Source organism: Artibeus jamaicensis, unplaced genomic scaffold (genome assembly GCF_021234435.1).
Source record: "Artibeus jamaicensis isolate MK-2021 breed Jamaican fruit bat unplaced genomic scaffold, CSHL_Jam_final contig_944, whole genome shotgun sequence".
NCBI classification, from domain to species: domain Eukaryota; kingdom Metazoa; phylum Chordata; class Mammalia; order Chiroptera; family Phyllostomidae; genus Artibeus; species Artibeus jamaicensis.
This window is the reverse complement of record NW_026522020.1, coordinates 1,261,115-1,277,145: the sequence shown is the minus strand read 5'-3', so window position 1 is coordinate 1,277,145 and position 16,031 is coordinate 1,261,115. Positions and strand designations below refer to the sequence as shown.

Here is a 16,031-nt window from a genome sequence, read left to right as displayed (position 1 = left end):
GCCTTGCCCATCTTTCCAGGTGAGGACCCCTGGGGGTCTCTGTGCTTCCTCCCAGAGATCCCCGTCTGGCAGGACCCTCGAGGAGCGCAGCTTGGTCTGAGGACCCTGTGGTGAGCACAGACTGCTCAGGATGCTTCAGAAGCACTGCCAGCCCCCCAGGCTGCTGAAGTTTCCTGGCTCCTAGCACCTGTCCAGGCAGCTCCACCTCAAGAAAGTCCTCATTACACCTTGTTCTAAACCCTGAATGCCCTGGCAAGTAATTAGACACCCAACCCTTCTATTCAAAGGGGGAGGAAACCTCTCTGATTCATAACGTGCACTTAACGCTCTTATATAAACACACCTCTCTTCTAGAGCTACCGTCCACTCCCAGAGCACACCCATCGCATCCCTTTAAAAAGAGCCATACAGAGACCTTGAAACGCCTGCTCGAAGACAAGCACTGTGTGGGGGCTGGAGATTTAGAGAGGGAAAGACGGTCCTTCCCCTAAGGAACTCAGTCTAGAGAAGGAGACAAGGGAGCAAATGGAAAACGACAAGGCAATGTGACAGGGTGGTCAAGAGGGGTGACAAGGTGCAAATAAAGAGCAAGGGAGCCCCGAGTGGGAGGGAGTGGATGGGCAGACCAGTGCAGACCTCTGTGCAGGAGGATGTCAAGTTTTGCTCTCCAGCTTCCTGGAAGCTAAGGAAGGCAGGGTGGGCGGGGTAGGATGTGAGGAGGGCTTTTCCCACTTACAACAAATGAGCCTAGGTATAGGCAGGCAGAAAAAAACAGAAAGCAAACAATGAAGCTTCTGGGGGCGCGGTAGGAGCCCAGTTTCCCTGCTGAAGGTGTAGCAAAAGCAGCCTCCAAGGTTGTGCTGAAGGCCTGTACTGGCCATTCTGACCCAAAGCAGAAGCAGCAGCTATCGGTCCTCACCGGCAGCCACCACACTGGAGGGCAGGACACGTAGTGGCAGGGATCATGCTGGGACCATACCTGGAGCACCCGAAGTGCCGGGCAGAGGGCCTACTTCTCTCTCAGCCCTCACTACCTTCTGCTCCCTCTAATCTCTCCAATCGGAGTTTCTTTTCATAACATTAGTTCCTCCTGGGCTGTTCCAAAAGCACTGTGCAAAACCCTGAACCTGCTCAAACTGCTTCTCCAATTCAACTTTATTGGCAGTAGCCAGAATATTTTCATCTCAGTATGATTTGTGTGTATTTCTCAGTGGATGAAGAACTCAGAGGAGAAATACACTGTCCCTCGGAATCCGTGCATTTTGCATTCACAGATTCAACCAACTATATTTGCAGTCCAGGGCTGAGACTCTGTGGATGCGAAAGGCTGACAGTGTGGATCATTCTGCACCACTTTATACAAGGGACATGCGTACCCGAAGAGTTTGGCATTTGTGGGGTGTCCTAGAACCAATCCCCAGTGGATGTCGAGGACAACTGTGTACCCCTGAAATTTCCACAGGGACGGCGCTCCACATCTTCCGGCTCTCCCCCCAGTCATGTCCCCCTCATCACCTGTGAGTCAGGGCTTCCCTGCCCAAGCTGGCCTCCTTTTACTTACCCATCTACCCAAGAACCACCAGGTTTGCTATTCCTTCAGCCCTGTGTCAGCTGACAAGGTAGGCCCTCGGTTTGATCTTATTGGAGTTTCTTCTAAGTAAGTACACAGAGTTCTTCCCAAATTCACTGTGCATCTTTAGGGCACAAAGTCCATCTTCACTGCCTAAGGCTCCTTCACAGAACTATGAGCAGTATTTGAAACACAACAGGGACTCAAGGAATATCTGTGCAGTGAGGGTTGCAATCAGGTCTGCGCCTGTATTTTTAACAACTTCCAGAATAATACCACCCGCAGCCCTTCTAATTTTTTAAAATTGTGAGCAAGTGACTATGTGACATGCCTTAAGGAAGAGCAAGTACGTGAAGAGTTAAGGTTATAATAACAAGCTGCTCAGCAGAGTCCCTCTGAAACTTAATGACAGGTGTTAGTTTTTATGCGCATGTTAACAAGCCACAAATAGTGGTCAGCTCACCCAAGTGGCTGTAATTAGTGTTACTTACGTACAACCAGGCCAAGTTTTCAAACCTGCCTCTTGTTTGTGCTGTGGGAGGCATAAATACGGGCCGTCTTTCCTGACCCCACGTGATACTAAAGTGCAGTTGCTGGGTCCATCTCTGTTTCCCTCAAGGGAAAGACGGCAATGCACCCGAGGTCTCTGTCTCCGCTCTAGCTGCTCCCCTCCCATCCAGAGGCCATTCTAGAAAGCCTGGGGACCGCAAGGCTCAAAGGGGCACCATGTTGGCTGCAGTCTTATTTATAAACGGGATGGAAAACTCTAAGTGAAGAAGTCCTGCATTTCTGGTAGAAGTCTTCCTGTGCTGTTTGTCTCTACCTTTAAAAGAAATATCACAATTCTGGTGGGGGCACAGGTTACAAAGAGGGAATTCGTTCTCCTCAGTCTTCATTCAGTTAGGTTTCCTTATGATCGCTCAGGCGAGGCCCACCCAAACAGTGCCTGAAAGCTGTGATGCACAGCAGGTAAGAGGCAAAGAGGAGCCAGACAGGACGATTACGCCCACTCTCCTTACCCTGTACCAAATACCACACGATAGAAAAACTAAATAGCCGAGAGCTGGAATGCTCATTTCTTGAGCACAACTGTACTGCAGAGAAGGAAGGGAAACACCCTTAACTATAATTTGTTAACGTGCGATGCAACAGAGCATACTGCTACCTACAGCAACAGGAGTGGAGGGGAGGGACAGCACAGTTGCCACACAGCCCTGCTATGTCAGGAGCCGTCCCCACCTTCAGTGTGCCCGACAAGATGGCAGAGCCCACATCCCCGGAGCAGGACAGGCGAGGGGCTGGGTCAGTGAAGACCTGGCTGCAAACAGGCTGCCGGCAGAGGTGGAAAATTAGAGCCACTTCTCTCTTTGCTTCGGGCTAATTAAAGCTACCTGTGGACAGCGCAAGGGAGCTGGTGCTAAACGGATTTATTCCTCTGCTTCTGGCCTCCAATCAGACCTGCTAAGCATGGTACTAGCCAAAGGAATAATTTGCTTAATTGCATGAAACCATCCTGAGAGCTGGCTTAGCACAACTGTCCTCCATTTCCCAGCCTGGTTCCCCAGGGCAGTGGGGGTGAGCCGAGAGGAGCTGACAGGGCACCAGAGCTGAGTGTCACTGAGGCAGGGTCAGCAAACCATGGATCATGGGCCAGCTCTGGCCTTCTGCCTGCTTTTGTACGGTCTGTGAGCTAACAATGGTTTTTACACTTCTAAATAAATAAAAAACAAATTTTGTGACATGAAAATTATATGAACTTCAAGTTTCAGTGTCCCTAGCATTTTGTTGGCACACAGCCGAACGCACCGGCTGGTCTGTCTCCGGCTGCTGTCACACTACAACAGCCCGAGACAGACCCCGGGGCCAGAGGGCCTCAGATGTTTACTATCTGGCCCTTTAGGGAGAGTCTGCAGACCCCTGACTTAAGAGCTGGCTAGGCCAAGGTCATCCTTAACAGCATTCCACAGCAGCTTGGATCCCAGGTACTTAAAAACTATTTCAATTAACAAGTTTATCTTTATAATCAAGTCCTCTCAAAGAAACGACCTCAAGTTTGAGCTTCGAAATTGTGGCAGGTAGAAATCATATAAGACTCAGCCAAGAATTTAGTAATGGCCCCTTTTGTTTGGAGTAATTTGCCTAAAAAGATGAAAATAAATTTCCCTATTCTACAACTTTCTCTAAATTCAGCAAGTCACATTAGGAGTCAGTCCCATCCTGTGACCGCCTGCTGGGGACCCCAGAAGAGGGCCCGACCGTCAGGCTTATCTCTTCAAAAGCCTTGCACTGAGTGGCCTCCAAATGCTATCACTGACCGAGGGAGGTGAGCTGGAGAGAAAGCCCCAGGAAGTGTCGGTGAGCTTTCCTGAAAACAACCAGTGTTCTGAAGATGTTTTTGTTTAGGAGCTCCATTTGGGACCCTGCTACCCTTCCCTGCTATCCTTTCTGAAGGAGGAAGGAGAGCCAGGGAGCTCTGCGCATTCCCAAGGCCAACGGGCGGGTGAGGTTGAGGCACCCAGCAAGAACTGAGCAGGACTGAGGCTTCCTGCAGCTCCTCCTCCCCCTTCAGATTTGCATATGATCATAAACCAGCATGGTTAGTTTGACTACAAACACAAAGAGTCTCTTTATGGGAGTCTTCTATAAGAAACATCAGTGACATAGGCTATCATAAATAAAACAAAACGGCACCTGTTAAATTCTAGAGTTAACTCGGCAGCAAACATGCGATGGGGAGAAACCACTTGGAAGGGACATTACTCAACTTAGAGAACTAAAAAGCACAAAGAACGCACTGGCACCTGCATTTGGATTTCGCGCAGAGAACAAAGGAGCATCATTTCACTGAGCTGGAATCTCTTCAGGCTGGGTTCAAGATCCAGGTAAAAGAGACATTTGGAGCAGGTAACATGACCTCGAAGGCGGTGCTTCCCAGTCTGACACCGCAGCACCTACAGAACTGGCTGAGACTGGACAGCACCCTCGGGGGAGCAGACAGGGCAGCCAGCAGGTGACCCCAGGCACCGAAGCCAGCGCAGGTGGCCCTGAGGGCCGAGGTGCACTACTGCAGACGCCGGGCAGCTCTGCTGAGGTGTTCACTGTAGTCACCCAGGGCAGGTGTGGGGTGGGGGTCAGGTTACTCTGCATTTCTGAAATTACGGTGACCTCCAAACCACTGGGTCCTTGGCCCAGCAAACAGGTGCCATGCTGGGGTCCTCCACCTTACTCATTCCGAAGGTCATTGTGGTTACACTGACTTCTGGGAAAGGTGACACCTCTGGGTTAGCAGATTTGTTTGACATTCAAGGGCATGCTGGGTGACATGGATGGTGTCCCCCTTATGGAGGCCACTCACAGCACCTTCCTAATTGAGGCTAGAGTAGAAAAGGTATGCATTTTGGGGGAATGCCACCCAAAATGTGGACAGAATGAACTGAAGCAAACACAGCATCAGAGAGCAACTCAACAGCAGGCTGGGCCCAAAGCCCAGAGGAATAATGGGTATCAGTGAGGGCACGCACAGGCAGCTGGCACGTGAGAGCAGACATGGGAGCTGCTGAACAGGCCACTGAGCTGGTGTCTGAAGGCCACGCTGGCGTCCCCACTGCAGGAGACCGAGGCGAGCCTCCCGCCACAGCAGAGCTCCATGCCCTCTAGGGCACCAAGGAATCAACCCCAAGGATGCAAAGCCCTTATTATCAAACCTTCATTAACTGGAACCTAATTAGGACTTTTAAGGGCTTGTTTTTCTCACTTTAAAGGAAACATTTTCTCTTAAGTCAGCATGGTGTAAATGGAGGGATAGTGAACAAAGAGTTAGCTATCTGGACTTGCATGTAAGCGACTTACTTAACCTTTGGGGGCTTCAGCTTTCTGATTTATAAAGTGAGAAGGCTAGTAAGATGTGAATACCGAAAGCTATTGGTATTTTCAGCAATACAATTCTGCTTCTAAGATAGGGGTGTCGAACTCATTTTCAGCAGGGGCACATCAGCCTCGTGGTTGCCTTCAAAGGGCCGAATGTCATATCGATTTCTTCACAGTTAAGGAGCAGTTACATTTATACAGTCCTAAAATTATTTCAGCCCTTTGAAGGCCATTGTGAGGCTGATGGGGCCCTCAGGAAAGGTGAGTCTGACACCCCTGTTCTAAGACATGCCAGCAGGTCAGTGTCAACCTGTGACCATTCTCCCACTGATTTCCTTCCCATGTGAGCTGAGATCACGAATGGTCTTTTATAGTTTTTAGAGTATTTCACATGTTTAATTCAATCAAGCCGCATAACAGTCTGATGGGGTAAGGCCTCAAAAATGCTGCAACAGACACCCTTTCACTTGATGTGCTTGAAGAGGTGGTTGGTTAGTTATCCCAGGAGCTGCCCAAAGACGGGAACCACACAGAGAGATACATGTATAACTAAACATTTGTTTTAACTTATGGAAATGCACATTAACTATTTTCTGAAATGTAAATGTTTTCAAGAGTGTGCTGATTGGATTTCTACATACCTTTTTTTCTGGAAAAAACTGCACTTGTAATTCATTGTATATAATTTATAGTTTTTGTGTCTTTAGAGGAAAGTTAGACATTTGTAAGGCAATCTGAGTATAGAACTCTTCCTGAATTTCATAATTTTGCCCTACTCTTTCATCACTGTCACACCCAAAGAGCAGAATTTTTGAAGATTCATCTTCATCCAGTCTTTCCAAAGCATTTCGTTTTCACGGAAACGGCAGCTTGCTTCCGTGCGCTCTCACCAGACCAGTTTACCGGGAAGTTCTCGGGACTGCACCAGGGCGTGTGCAGCATGCCCTGGCACTGGTCACCGTGTCCTGCAGAAGGAACGGGGGCCCTGGCTGAGAGAACCATGGGGTGTCCAGGCAACATGTTTGGGGGGGCAGGTGCAGAGGCTCATCTGAAGCCTGGGGAGGGAGGGCAGGGCAGAGAGTTTGGCATCAGCAGCATCCAGTTAGCGGTTAAAATCACAAGAGGTGAAGGACTCCTCTTCAGGGAGGGAGTGTGGGTAGAGGATAAAAGGGGGTGAGCTGGACCCCAAGGAATGCCAACTCTCAAAGGGTGAGCAGAGGAAGAGCTTCTTGCAAGGGGACCAGCAGGACCTTGCTGGAGATGAATGAAGGGAAGCAGAGCACCAGGAAGTGGGGAGCTTCAAAGGGCCAAATGTAGGACCGAAGCCTGGAAGAAACAGCTGAGAAGCATCCTTGGATTTGACCACCAGGCAGCTACTGCTGAGTGAGGATTTGAAAGTATTTACACCCCCCGAATGATCTCACTGAAGGAAGGCAAGGCTCTTTCGTCTCGCATGGCTTTGGTCCCTCTCCTACCAGACTTCTTGTCATCAGGAGCCACTCTGCCCACTGTCCCCTCACTAGTATTCTTGTGCAGAGAGGCCTGCTCAGGCTGCCTGACCCAGGCCAGGGGAGGGGTAGCAGGAGGACTCCAGAAGACACCCCGACTCTCCAGAGCCCTGGCAGAACAGATGCACCCTTACCTGAGAGCTGCTGACTGACTCCCAGGCCCATGGCAGCAGCTGTTTGCAGTGCTTGCTGAGAAGCGTTTGTGCGAGTTTGTCACCAAAGGCAGGATGAAATGAAATCTTCAATTAGAAGCTTTCAAAACAAGGCCTTGGAGACCTCTCCAGGCTGAAGGGCCCAGAGAAAGAATTCTTGGTGAGTCTGCACTCTGCCGCTGGTCTGGTAAACAGCTTCGCCAGCCAACCCTGAGGCCCCGCTCCTTCTGTTCAGCACCCAGAGTCCCCACGCCAGATAGTGACCAGGGAGGGAGAGTGAGTGCCCCGGGATTTGCGTAAGAGATATAAATGAGAAGAAAAATTGCACGATACGGAACACAGGCTCTACTCTGTATGTCCTGACAAGTAACAAGGATGGAACTCCTGGATCTCAACAGTCACTCACCGGTGGACGTGGCAACTCAGCCAGGTCCCAGAGGGTATGGCTGGGATGCTCAAGAGCAATCAGTGCCACTGCGGGCCATCGCTTCCTTCCACAGCCACCGTTCCACAGCCTCCCCAGTTCCTTGCTCCTTGAGCTAGTAGTAATCTATGATTTGCAAACATATAACTCTTTTGGGAAGACAAGGAATAAAAAGATACTTTTTTCCTTTAAGCCCCACAATTAGATACTGGTCAACTCCTTCCTCAGATGGGAGGTAGAAACCGAGGTTAGGACCAAACGCTGGACACGGTCTTACTGGGTTAGGCCAGCCAGGGTTTTGGGTCTCAGAGCCACCGAGGCAGACCCCACCCTTCTGCCTGGGCTCGCAGTGTCAGGCCTCCTGCGCCCGTGGAGCCTCCTTCCCTCCTGCCTGCCTCAGCGAACACTGCTTCAGTGCAGCGGCTGGGGAAGGGAGATGGGGGGAAGGGCATGCCACGCTGCATCCCAAGCACACCGGCTTCAGGCACAAGTCGGCCTGTTGTCCGCACTGAGAAAGGGAAGTGACCAACCTGATCCAGACGCAGCGCGCCGTCCAAAAACCGCTGCTTGCGTAACTCCTTTGCGATTCTGTGCAGACTCAAGACCGCCTGGTGCACCTCCTCACTGGTGTGCTCCGGGGAGATGGCGGGCAGCTCCTCCTCCGGGATTCTCTGAGTCGGGTTTTCAATCATGCTCTGTGCATGCTCGTAGCTCAGTTTGGTGCAGGAGCGGATGATGGTCCGGCCAAACCATTCACCTAGGATCTGCAGAGGAACAGATACTGAGGTTCTTCTTACATGTAACCCTTCGTCCATACACACTGCACTGACTCCCTGCTCAGAACAGCGGCTGGGCACCAAGACTGACCTGATGGGGAAGCTGCCGCCTGCCGACTCTATCAGACATGGACTTAACAGGCATGGAGGTCTACAGAAGGTCTCCGAGCAGGAGACTTGAGGGGAAGGGCCTGTGGAGGCTTTGTCATTAGCCTGGTTGAGAGGTCATCAGTGCCAAAGATGGAAGAGGGAAAAAGGAGTAGATGACAAAGATGTGATGGGAGGGGAATCCGTGGCTAAGTGATGGACCGGATGTTGGGTGAGGGAGGAGGCGGGGCCGCTGACAGAAACTGAGACCAGAATGGAGGTAGAAGGGGAAAGCCAATTCCAGCTTGTTCCCTTGGGGGCATTTATGTGGACACAAAGGCCCAGAACAGCGTTTCTCAGCCTCAGCACTACTGGGCTGATTCATTGCTGAGGGGCTGTCCTGTGCATTGAAAGATGCTTAGCAGTGCCCTTGAACTCTGCCCATTAGGTGCCGGTGGGCCCTCTCGCCGGCCCCCTGAGTTGACAACCCAGACCATCTCCAGACACTGCCCGCGCCCTGGGGTAGCTCAGCCCAGCTTCCAACCCACTGGGCTCGAGGCAGATGCAAACCAGCTGAGGGGTGGGGTCACCACTGATTTCCACCTTATCCTTTAAATTTGTCTGTATTTTCTATAACGAGCACTTACTACTTTTAAAACAGAAGTAAAATAAGCAGTAAAGTATCTGGGGCACTCCTGGGCCTGAAGTGCAGGGAGGAGACCTGGGTGTGGCCCTGGGGCACTGACTGGTCTATAGGTGGGTAGATGGTCTCCAGGGAACTTGGACTGAAAGAAAGAGAAGGCGAGTAGGAGAGTTGGGGCTAAACTGCCTACCAATGCCTCCACATTAGGGAACAACAAGAAAAGCCAGGGGTGAAGGGGGGGGTGGGGGGGGATGAAAACAAACGAAGAACAGGAGGACTCAAAGAGACAGGAGAAGAGCAGGCGTGCTCAACGTCGGGAGAAGCAGGAGAAAGTGCTGCAGGGAAGGAGCGCGCAGGAGCACTGACAGCCCGCAGCACTCCCCCACGAGACAGGCACGGCACACACTTCCCACCCACAGCAGCTGAGCGACCACACAGTGACACACAAGGCAGGCATTTTACTACCCTCATTCTGCGAACGAGGGAACTAAGGCCAGACACATTATGTCACCTGCCAGAGAATGAATGGCAAAGCCAGCAACTGACCCCAGCAGTCCAGCCCTGGGGTCCGAGCTCTGAACCCTGAGAGTACGTCCAATGCCACCTGGACATCGAGGAGGATAAAAACAAAGGAAAAGTCCTTGTCCTTAGCATTTGCTTATTGGTAATCTTTAGGAAAGCTATTTTAGGGGGACATGTGGCACAGGAGGGGTAGACGTCAGCATGTGCTACGGATGAGTCACAGAGATGCTGTCACAGGGCAGCCAGAGCTCTGCCCTCCATTAGCCAGGCTCTCTCTCTCTCACATACACACACATGCGCCACTCAGCAGCATCTTCTGTGTGTGTCCCATGTGAAAAAGTGTGAGAAATCTGGGGTTAAGGATGGGGGAATGGGAGCCATGGAGGCCACGTGGGTATGACAGACTCCACAAAGACGGAAGGGCAGGGATGTTATTTGGAGGGTGAGGGAATAAGCCAGTACAAAAGGCAGACTGATGATGCAGAATGAACGGATTCTGGGCCAAAGGACCCCAGGAGGTGACCCACCCATGAGAGAGGAGCTGGGCCTGGAGGGGAGGCAAGAAAGGCGATCTGGAGTGGGAGACGAGGGGCTCTGAGAGCACCCAGGCCAGACAGTCCCAACCTACAGAGTCAAGTGCAAGGCAAAGAACAAGCGGGCCGAGTGGGATTCAAGGGCAGGGGGAAACGGAAAAGCTCTGCCACCAAGGCCACGGGCAGTGTGATGCACGAGCAAGGCAAACCCAGGTGCTCGAGTGGCAGGGAGGGCTGGGGCGAAGGGAGGGCAACCAGTGCGAGGAAACCTTTCAGCCTGGGCTGCCACACACCCCACCGCCCTCCTTTCCACCAGCCAACCTGTTCTGCTCACAACTTCCAGGGCAATGCTTCCCTAAAAGGGTATCTGGAGGGCCCACAGGCGTGCCCACTGGGATGGGGGAGAGCCAGTGCCCAGAGGCTGTCCATGCCTCTGACACCATCACCTTCCCTCAGAGGAAGCACCAAACTCTTAAAATGGCAGCCAGCATCCCAGGGAGAGAGTGGTAGCAACCACTCGCATTTTTCTTTGATTCAGTGCAAAGAGCCTCATTATAATAGTCTTGGATCTATAACATCACACCTTAATTTTTCTTAGAATAAAAATCCTCAAACCACACTTTCTGGATTATGCCAAGAACTGCTCCTTTCCAAAAATACACGCAACGTGAACAGCATGCTTGGGTCTCTGCTGTGGTAGGCGGGCCCTGACCGGCTCGCAGGAGGCGTGTGCCGATGGTGGCAGACGTGGCAGAGCGGGTTCCAGGCCCCGCCCAACATCCCAGGGGGAGAGCAGCAGGCACAGGTCTCCGGGAGAGCTGCGTGCCCTTCCATCACATCCACACTTCCCGAAAACGCCCTGTCGACTGGCTGCTCCCACCTCCTCTAAAATGACAGGCAGGGGCCTACTGGCTCTGGAGGTCTGGCCTGTTTCCTTTCCTCCCTTCCTTTCCAAACCAAGCCAGCCCTCCCCTTCCTGCGCACATCCACCTGTGTCAGCACGTGCCTAGGAAAGCTCTCCGCCCAGTTCCGCCCTCTCTCCCACACACTGCACAAACTCTCTCGTGGATTCTCTCAGGCGTCCAGGTCACAGGATGTCTGGTCTCCTGGGGTCTGTGTCCCTTTGCCCTGGGGGACACAGGCAACCACCACACAGGCCAGAGAGAACCATGACTGGGCATCTCTCTTCATGTAACCTGCCGGGTTAAGAATTACTTTACAAATCTAATGAGAGCCACAGACACAGAGAACAGACTGATGGTTGCCAGAGTGGAGGCGGGTTCTGGGACTTTGGGAAAGAGGTGAAGGGATTAAGAAGTACAAACTGATAGAAAAGTCACGGGGATGTAAAGTACAGCATCAGGAATACGGCCAATAGTATTTTAATAACTATGCATGATGTCAGGTGAGCACTGGAAATATCAGGGGCAACACTTTGTAAGATATATGAATGTCTAATCACTGTGCTGTACACCTGAAACCAATACAAAATAATACTGAAAGTAAACTGCAGTTGAAAAATAAAATTGAAAAAATCTAATGAGATTTCCAAGCCTCTTCCCCTGAAATACCTACGCACACAATTTTGCGGTGAGTTCCGAGAGGCCCCTGAGCCCCTGCCCCTGCCCCGCCCGTGGGTCCCGGCTCTCAGCAGAGCTCAGTCGCCCCCTCTGCGCCCACTGGCTGCAGTGCTGAGCTCAGACCAGAGCCACTTTCATCCCGACCTATTCCTGAACTTTACTATCTGTAGCCTGGCAACCTTGGAAGCCTGTGCTCCTTATGAAGCCTGCGCCATCTCAGTGTGAGCCCCTCTTCCCGGTGGGCACCTCTGCTCCTTCAGCTGTCTCCTCACCCACCAACCCCCATCTCGCCAGCACACGGGGACACCGCCGGCCCTGAGACGGCAGGGCTGGCGAGCAGTTTCCTGTATGGCCTGCATCCCAGAAAACCCGCTTTATGAACATGCAGAGGCTGATGTGAAAGTTCTGAAGAGCCATCAAGAACTTCCCGGACCTGGGACAGTGACCTCAGTAGCAGAATCCATCCTGCTTTATCTTGACACAGCCCAGTGATTCTGGGAATCACTCTGACACATGGACCAAAAAGAATTCTTCGGCCAGGAAAACTAGCCTGAAACCGCCCTGTGGGGAGGGCACAGAGGATGCCCCCTGCAGCCCTGCAGAGCAGGGCAGCAGGGAAAGAAAGGCCCTTCTGGAAGGAACACCTCATTAATTTCCAATTTGGAAACTGCATTCCCATCAACACCCATCCACAACCAGGGCCAGTGGCAGAAGACAAAAGGACAAAGAGTATTTCATGGAAAAAGTAAAAAAGCCATGAGGCGTTTCATAAACAAAACCCTTCAGGCAGATCATGTCCTTCCTCTTCCCTTTGCTGAGTCACGGGGTCCGGGCCCCTCTCTCTCTGCAGGCGGCGGGCTCCCCACATGCACTCCGGGCACCACTGCTTAGAACGTCGGTCAGTTGACACGCAGTGCCGATGCCTGCTGAAGGCACACGACTGGGGACGGCTGGGGACACCTGGTCAGAAAGGAGCGCGTGATCGTGGCCTCAGGACCTGCAGGGAACGACGCAGCACGCGGCCCTGTCCCCAGCCCGAGCCACTTTTCACAGTCCCTCTGCACATCTGGGAGGGCCGCGCTCGTCTCAGAATCTAATGGTACTTTTATTCTGTTTTAGCTAAAGGTCAAATAATAGAGATAGGGGGTCAAGTAAAGAAAATGAAGCATACCTCATATACCAACTTCCTATATATTATAGATACCAAGTTGTGAGGATACATAGCCTTTGAAATTAATGTTATTTAAATATATTTTAAAATGTATGTTCTTAAAAAATGTCAGCGCTTCATTAAAAAAACTCTGATTCAAAAAACTGTTCATGGGGTGAATTTGTAATTTTAAGTAAGTAGATGCAAGATTACTTCTACAGCAGCTCTGGGTTTCTGTAAATAAAACACTTACTTCAAAAAACTGTATTAGGAAGAAACATTTTCCTGACTGGAATAAAGCCAGTTTGGGGTGGCCAGGGCTGGGCTCCAAAAATGTGTTACTCTTTCCTCATCTTCAATATCTCCTTTTCTATTCACCTTCCCACGCAGCCTAGGACAAACTCCAACGTGTCTCATCTGCTTATTTAAAAAATAAACAGGAAAAATATCTCAAAATAATTCTTATTTTTCTCTCACTACAATGGTAATATGCATTCCTTATAGAAATCTTAAATGCAGATGGGAAAAGAAGAAGCAGAAGAATCTCCTATAAATCCACCATCAGGAGATAACTATGTACTGTTTCTACTTTGATGCATATTTAATTCCCGTATCTTCAATCAATGCCTTGTATTGGACAGAGCAAACACTCAATGACTATTCACTAAATGAACGGAGGAAGGACTGATTAACAGTTCCACGAAAGTGTCATGTTAGCTGGATCTCAGAGTAAGTAGGACTCGTAGAGATGAGGCGAAGACAGCCTAAGAAGAGGGAAATGCACGTGCAAAGTCTTAGAAGTGTGACAATTCCATATTAGACCAAACAAACCCTTTGGTGGCAAGAGTAGGGGCTGACGGGACTGGAGAATAGGCAGCAGACAGTCACATAGTGGGGGAGGAGTTGGTGGAGGTCTCTGCATGCCCTGCTCTGGGGACTGGACTTTGTGGATAATCATGGCCCACTGTCAAGCTGTAAAGGATGCTGAGCTACACTGTAGTCAGACCAGGTTCAGCTTCTAGAAAGCTATCTACCACCACCGGGAAAGAGTGGAGAGGCCACGAACAGCTTCTCTCAGCCACCCCAGGGGAGGGCAGCAAGGATTTGAGTAGCACAGGGACCATGGCAAGACAAGAGTGAACTGACACCCTGCAAAGGCAGGGACACTCTGCGAAGGCAGAGTTGTTCGCCCTCAGAACTGCAGGGGTTCCCCTGTTCCCCGCAGGGGTGTGGCAGGGGGGAAGCAGCCTGGAGGCTGAAAGGCTCGGAAGGTGCTGCCACCACAGACAGGCTCTTCTGGAGAAGACAGGCTCACAGCAGGCTGGACCAGGAGGTGTTGCACTGTGTGAAGAGGTGAAAGATGAGGAAGGCGGAGGGGAATTCTGACCCCCTCAAGTGGGCATTCCAGCAGGTCAAGCTGGCTGGCTTCCCTGGTCTCCCAGAACTGAAAGCCTCCCGGGGGAATGGCAGATTTTGAAGGAAAGAGGAATAGAAGGCTAGAGCCAAGAATAAAGTTTGAAGCACCTGCATTGGCAGTAAACTAAAGGACTCCTAAGCAGCACACTGAAGGTGCAGCTGAAGACAGACAGCCTGAACTAGTATGCACCGGAGCTCCCTACAAATGGCCAATGTTCAAAACGGCAGGTGTTAGGCAGGGACGGGAAAGGTTTTCCTAGAGTTCCCGGGAATGGGCAGAGACTTGAAGGATGTTCTAAGGTGGCAGTTAGGAAAGTGTGACCGTGACTGAAGTCAGGTCATGGAAGCTGGGTGGGGAGCTGCTACACAGTGGAGAGCTCGGTTATGCAATAAAAGCCCGTTTTTCCCAAAGCAAAGATGCTCTAGGAAATGAGAAGAGACTCTAGTCCCAAGCAGACTCTGTAGTCCAAGCGTTTCTAGCACAGAAGAGGGAGAAAAGAACAGGGGGGAAAAATCCCACTGCGAAGACTTTGTAGATTTTTCTCTGACTAGGAGACTGGAGAGTTTTTAAAAAAGAGACGAGGCCTAATTTCTGATTTGGAAGGATCCTTCCGACCACTGAGTGGAGAGATGAGTGGGGTGGAAGCAGGGCCAGGAGAACTGGTAGCTGGCCTGTGTGGTCCAGGGAGGGTGGTAGCTTGGACCCAGGTGATAAGGCTGGGAGTGGTGAGGAAGGGCAGATTCTAGAGATAGTTGCAAGAAAAAACTGAGGCTATTTCTTGGTAGATTAGATGTAAGCAGTGAGAGAAAGACCAAGGTCAATGACGACCCTGTGGATTTTGCCTGTGTCAGTGGCTGAAACGGGGTTGTCTCTGACTGAGGGTGAGCTGGGCAACATCTGGAGTACATGTCCCCACCCTCACTGAGAAGACCGGCGCATGGCAGGGAGGTTGCTGGAGAGGCAAGCTGGGACCAGCCACTGCAATTGTGAGACACCTGCTTTGTTACTCCGACCAGCGACCTCAGATATTACGGTCCTAAGATCTCGGACTTACTTCTCAAGTCAGGGTCATTCCTTCTGACCTCCTTCAAAGTGTCAGACTGGTGTTTTCACAGCAGTGATGTCAAATAAAATGCCTCTAATGAGTGGGGCGCACAGGCTCGGTTTTGCTGGGCATTAGTACCAAGTGAAACAGAAGTGCAGGAGGTTTCAGACTGTTCCGAGAGCACAGACTAACATGGTTACAGTGGACTTCATGGTATCGAGGTTATGCAGTCACAACTATCTAGCTCAGAGAACAATGCTCTCACCCCTGAATGCGAGAAAAATGCCAAAAATAGATCCTTCAGAGTCTACTATTTAAAAATCTGGGCACTGGATTAATGAGAGCATATATGACCATGATTTCCTACTGGTGGTTTTCAAAAATCTCATGGGGGGTTAAAAAAACTTGGACTAGCCTCTCTCTAGCCGACCACAACTGCTCCAGGGACTAAGACCTTCCCATGGCCAAGGGAAAACACAAAACTTCTCCACTCCAACTCCAGGTGAGACTGGTGAGGGTCTCGTCTCGTCTGTTGCCATGGTGCGGTGCGGCTATACCCGCTACGACGGCTCCTTGGAAGTCCAAGGCTTTCGCCACAAGAAGCCATCACTCTGTATAGACCCAGTCTCAGACTTTGGCCACCCTCTTCCTCACTCATTCAGGTTCCTCACTGGCCTGCTCCAGCTCCTCAACCCTCCCATCTGTCCCCCCAGTCCCATTCTCTGCATGTTGAGTACAGGAGATGTGCATCTGTCAC

The 16,031-nt window shown here is 51.1% G+C and overlaps 1 protein-coding gene across 4 annotated transcripts in view; it reads right to left on the bottom strand.

Moving 5' to 3' along the window:
- Positions 1–16,031, bottom strand: part of DIS3L2 (DIS3 like 3'-5' exoribonuclease 2) — a 285,589-nt gene that overhangs the window by 58,079 nt on the left and 211,479 nt on the right. For all 4 annotated transcript variants that reach the window (XM_053655254.1, XM_053655253.1, XM_053655255.1 and 1 more), the window contains one exon: positions 8,052–8,285. In XM_053655254.1, the coding sequence (XP_053511229.1) occupies positions 8,052–8,285 (234 nt within the window). The remainder of the gene's footprint in view (positions 1–8,051; positions 8,286–16,031) is intronic.